Raw genomic sequence first — 5,600 nt, 5'->3', positions numbered from 1 at the left:
AAGTGATATTCACGATACACTTGCACAAATTTTTGGTATCTACGTACACTGGGAGAAATTTTGGATAATATATACACTGAGAGAATCTCTCTCGTAATATATCAAGTTTCAATTTTTTCGATAATTCGCCACGCAAAAATCATTCTTTGTATTCTACGATACACTGAAAATATTTTTTGTATTCACGATACACTTTAATAATCTTTTGGTACACAGGATACACTGGGAAAAATATTGTAATATTTTCCAAATAAAGATTTTGCATATATTTCGCCATGCGAAAAAGGGTTTCTTGTATTTACGATACATTTGAAGAAACTTTACGTGTTTTCATACACTTAGAGAATTTTTTCGCCAATTTTTACAAAAAGTTAAAATACTTATCATTTACCTTACAGAGCTAATTTTAGCTGGTATTTCCAATACACTGTAAGGAAATTGGTGTATCGACGATACACTGTAAAAAATTGGTTGTACTCCGTACACTGTGAGAAATTTTCTGATCTCATTTTTTGTGTTTTTGTGGTAATTACGTTACCTTGTTCACATTTGCGGTACTTTCGGTACACTGCGAAAAATATTGTGTGTTGACGATACACATTTCGCATACACTGGAAAAAAACTGCATTTTCATTTGTTCGACGACAAATCGAAGTAGCGTTTGGATTTATACTCTTTTCGAGAGTTTTGGACATCACGTGTCAATTTTTTCGCCCTTTAAGTTTGACAGTACTTGGTCATAATGACTACTACACCACTGACTGCTTTCACAAGAGCAACTGACGCAGTAGTCCGATTTGAAACGAAGTTTCACAGTTTGCGAGACGATGATTTAACCGCCTATAGACTAGAATGTCATGGTTCCGAGGCTAAGTCGTTGTGGGAAAAAGTTAAGAGCTTATTCGACGAATGTCTTGACTTTGTGTCCACACAGAGCAACGCAACCGAGGCAGTCGCCGCTGCTGACAGCAAATATGATGTGGCTTATAATTGTTATCTGAACGTTATGGAATCAATTCAACGTAAATTGGATGCACTACGTGCACCATCTAAGCATTCTGCTAAATCGCCTCGGTTGGAGGACCAAACATCACTTTTGAATGTTTCTCATAGGTCCGATGACTCACACAGTTCTTCCGTTAGCTCTAGGGGAAACAATAGCTCCTCCCACAGTCTCAATCTGCCGCCTTGTGATATAGATGTTTTTGACGGCGATTTTCTCAATTGGCCAACATTTAGAGATTTCTTCACAGCGGTACACGCTCACAAAAAATCGCTTCTGTAACATATACCCCCAAACATATTTTGCTTCAAGCATATACATTTTTGGGTATTGCCCAAACATTTATATGTTTGATCTCTTCCAATATATAATATGTTTGAAAGCATATTGGTCTAAACAATATATGTTTGGGTAGTCTAAGTTCCAAACATTTTGTGTTTTTGCATCCAAAATGTGAACATATAATATGTTTGGAAGCATTTTGCACCCAAAAATATTATATGCTTAAAAAAATTCTCCCAAACAATATTGTGCTCAAAATTTTATTTATATATTTACAATCATAATGAATTATGAAAATAAACAGGTAATATAGGTGCTAACAACATAGGTTTTCGACCTGAATGCTCAAAATTTTGTTTCTGTATTGTATATTCCCCCACATCTTTCTCACTTCCACGAGATTTTTTAGTTCTTTGCACCTTTTTCTGTAATACAAACATTGTAGAAGAAATTATTCAATTGTATGATTTTTTTTATTTTAATTTTACCTTTTGCCGGACGGGGACTCGAACAGCGGACCACACAGTTTGTAAGGATCAAAGAAGTAGCTGATCAATTGCCCAAGGAAAAATAAAATGTTAATTTTGTAATAACAAGCAACAACCACCAACTTAATTCAATATCGCTCCCTGTTAAATAGCGCTCCAAGCTACTAAACACATATATTTTTATAGGCTATTTCTAAATTAATATATGTTTGCATCCAAGCATATTATATTTACAAACATTTTATGTCCCAAACATAATATGTTCTAACATATTAACATATATGTCCCAAACATGTTATGCTAGTTTATGAACATTATATGCTTGCACTCAAAAATATTGTGTTCCAAACATATAATGTTTATAGCCAAACATATGAAAAACAGTCTTTTTCATCCGTGTATATATTAACAATAGCCGACTTAGCGAAATTGAGAAATTATGTCATTTGCTCAAGAAGACCAGTGGTGAAGCTCGCGAGGTTGTTTCGAAATTTCCGCTCACGCATAGAAGCTTCGCTCTTGCGTGGAAGGCGCTAAAGGGTACTTATGATAATACCCGCCTATTGGTGAACCACCAACTCAAATTATTATTCGATTTACCGGTCTTGGAGTCTGAAACCAGTTCAGGACTGAAGAAACTACAACGTGGTATCTCGACATGCATTTCGACAATGTCCATCTACGATGTGGCCACTGACGACTGGGATCCCATCCTCGTGTTTTTATGCCTTCAGAGCTTGCCGAAATGTACAGTCACACTTTGGGAACAGAGTATTAAGGACAAGTCTGCTTTGTCTTCTTGGTCAGATTTGGACTTCTTTCTCACGGAAAAAATCCAGACATTGACATGTCTTCGCGATATCCGCGGCATTGACGCCAGGCCTCCAGCCAACAAAAGAATTTGCTCGCATTTCACGAATGCGAAAACGACTCGTTCCCCAACAAGTACGCCTCCTTACTCCCAATCTTCTCCTGACAGATTATGCGTTCTCTGTCGACGACAGCATCACCTCAGAACGTGTTCTAGGTTTCATAATCTTTCAGTTCTTGAGAGGATGAATATTGTTAAGCGTCATCAGTGCTGCATGAATTGTCTGTCCCGCAGACATGTTGCAGCTAATTGCCCCAGCGCATATGATTGCGGTAAATGTAGTAGAAGACACCACACTCTTTTGCATAGGGATATATCAGATAGCCCTAGGGCTACTCCTGTCGTTTCTGCATCCGTTACACGGGATCCCGGGGTAGCATTAGTGGATACCGATCAGCCTTCTATATCGACTGGCATTGTATCAGGGACGTCGAGTAGACAGGTATTCCATACTTCACGTACTGGAAATGTATTATTAGGGAGTGCAATGGTGAATATCGTTCACCAGGGTATCACGTATCCTGCTAGGGCCTTAATAGATCCCGCTTCGGAATCATCCTTTATTACGGAAGGATTGCGGAACCGACTTGGGCTGAGTACGTCTTCGACTTCGGCTACAATTTCTGGTGTGAATCAAAGTGTTTCGATCACGTGGAGAGAACTTTGTTCACTTTGCATTGGTACCCCACTGGATGAGTCGCTCCTACTGGAGACTACAGCGTACGTTCTTCCGAACATTTCCGGCAACCTGCCATCTTTTTCTCCAGATCGTGACATTGTGTCTAGTATGCCAAATCTACGTTTGGCCGACTCCAATTTATTTGTTTGTCGTCCTGTTGACCTTCTATTGGGCGCGGATCTTTATCCGAAAATTTTATTGCACGGTACTCTGACGAATATTTTGGGATCGCTACTAGCGCAAAACACAGTCTTCGGCTGGGTTGTCACGGGTCCTATCCCTTCCTCGAATATTTCTGTCTACACGACTACTGTGGACCTCCCCAAGGAAAATAGTCTTGACGAGACACTTCTCCACACTTTGGGAACTAGAAGAGCTTCCCCGACGTCCTCTCTTATCTGATTCAGATAAGTTTTGCGAGGAAAATTATAAAACGACAACCCGAAGGTATTCTGAGTGAAGATACTCTTCCTCTTGAAACTTATTTCTTCGGACATATCTGAGTGAAGATACTCTTCCTCTTGAAACTTATTTCTTCGGACATATCGGAAACCAAGGACAGCCTGGCTGACACAATTTCTTCGAAATTAGGCATCCCTCTTGTGGAAACCATGAATTAAGACGACTCACCACGACTTTGTCCGGGGGTATATACAGTTATACCATATGAGGCCAGTTTAGATTACGCCTACAAATGAAAATTTGTTATCTGCCTTATCGCCGGTCATCCACCGATAGAAAGACAATTTGACTTCGATTGGATTTCACTGCCTTGAATGACATTTTTACACGTCGGTCCGACTCAACAATCAGACTTGTTTCTCCTCGTTTTGAGGTGGAGGTTGTATAGATTCGTATACAATTGCGATATCACACAGATGTATATATGTTTACCCGTCCTAGACATTTCTGCATTGAGTACAGTTAAGCTATTCTCTGCAAAATATTATCCGGAACTTTTAGTTGCAGACAGTGACTTGGACAACTTTTGCATTTGGTTGACGGCACGGAGAATGTTTCCTCTTTATGTACAAGTCCTACGGAAGTGCATGTACGTTGACGACGTATTGACGGGGTACCATATTTTAAATAATGCGTCTGGTTCAAACGGCAATATACACCACAATTCTGAGCTGTCTTCTCACATAGAACGCGACGCTATTTTTACCACTACTGGTTTTAACAATGAGATTATGTGGAATGCTTTACAGGTCACGCCTCGATGATAACCCACGGTTATATTTACAAAACTGTCTGCTTTTCTACGAAAGCGGTAACTTTACATGCTACTTTTGATTTGTCCACGACATTCTCGACGAGAACTATTACTCCCCACTACGTGGAAATTATGTCGTCTTCGCGATATTCGTCCGGGGACTATCGGTCGTCGTTTGTTCAAATGGATTACATCCATGTCTTTTAGGGAGTTAACATAGGTCTATCTGTCGCGTTATGCTCGCGTCCTCTCTAGTTTTTGTTACGTGAAAAATCTTTGGTTTGATGGCCGCGTTCGAATCGCAGTAGATCGGTCTACAAGTTGTAAGGCGACCTACGGTTTCTGGTCACCCCATTATGTTAATTTGGTTTTCCGTTCCGAAATCTTTCTATATTTTCATAGATAGAAAACATAGCAAAGATGGCTGCCACCCTTCCAGAGTCTGAGGACGACGTCCCCATGTTGGCTGAGGAACGGGAGATTAATTCTAGCATCGCACCCCTTGCCGATGAACATACCATCAGTACGACTACTGATTCTGCCATTCTGGCCGACAATGTTGCAACAGCAACCAATAAAAACCGTTGACGACGGCTTCTGGAGTTCCTCCAGGAGAATTATTTGTGGCTTCGCCACCCCTTTCGTCACCAGTCGAAAGAACCAGGGCTCGAGTATATCGACATATACGCATGGCATCATTCACGTGATTTCAAGCCGATGCGCGTTTAACGAAAGCTGCGGACCGTAGCGCTTCACAAAATGAGACCACAAATATACTCTAGCCCCGGTCACCCATGGGCCTAACTCACAAAGTTCGGGTGGGATATATCGGGTCCATGCCACATAATTGGGGTGTAAGGCAGTCCTCAACTGCCTTCTGACTTTACGAGTCCTCGACACCCGGCTCTTCCGAGTCAAATTGAAATTTAACAAGTATATACAGCAGTAAGTTCGGCCGGGCCGAACCTTAAATACCCACCACCATGAACCAAATATTAGGGTTTCCTTTGAAATTTCAGTAGGGCTTGAGGACTTGGGGACACTTCCCGAAGATAAATTTA

The 5,600-nt window shown here is 40.6% G+C and overlaps 1 protein-coding gene across 1 annotated transcript; it reads left to right on the top strand.

Annotated features, from left to right (window-relative positions):
• The first annotated feature begins 742 nt into the window (after positions 1-742).
• On the top strand, positions 743-3,725 carry LOC142224997 (uncharacterized). The gene is made up of 2 exons (XM_075294773.1): positions 743-1,113; positions 2,189-3,725. Exons 1-2 carry the CDS (start codon positions 743-745, stop codon positions 3,723-3,725), a joined length of 1,908 nt encoding a protein of 635 aa, XP_075150888.1.
• The last annotated feature ends 1,875 nt before the right edge of the window (positions 3,726-5,600 follow it).

This window comes from Haematobia irritans, chromosome 2 (genome assembly GCF_050003625.1).
Source record: "Haematobia irritans isolate KBUSLIRL chromosome 2, ASM5000362v1, whole genome shotgun sequence".
NCBI lineage: Eukaryota > Metazoa > Arthropoda > Insecta > Diptera > Muscidae > Haematobia > Haematobia irritans.
The sequence above is the reverse complement of the archived record's forward strand: the minus strand, read 5'-3'. Positions and strand labels throughout refer to the sequence as shown.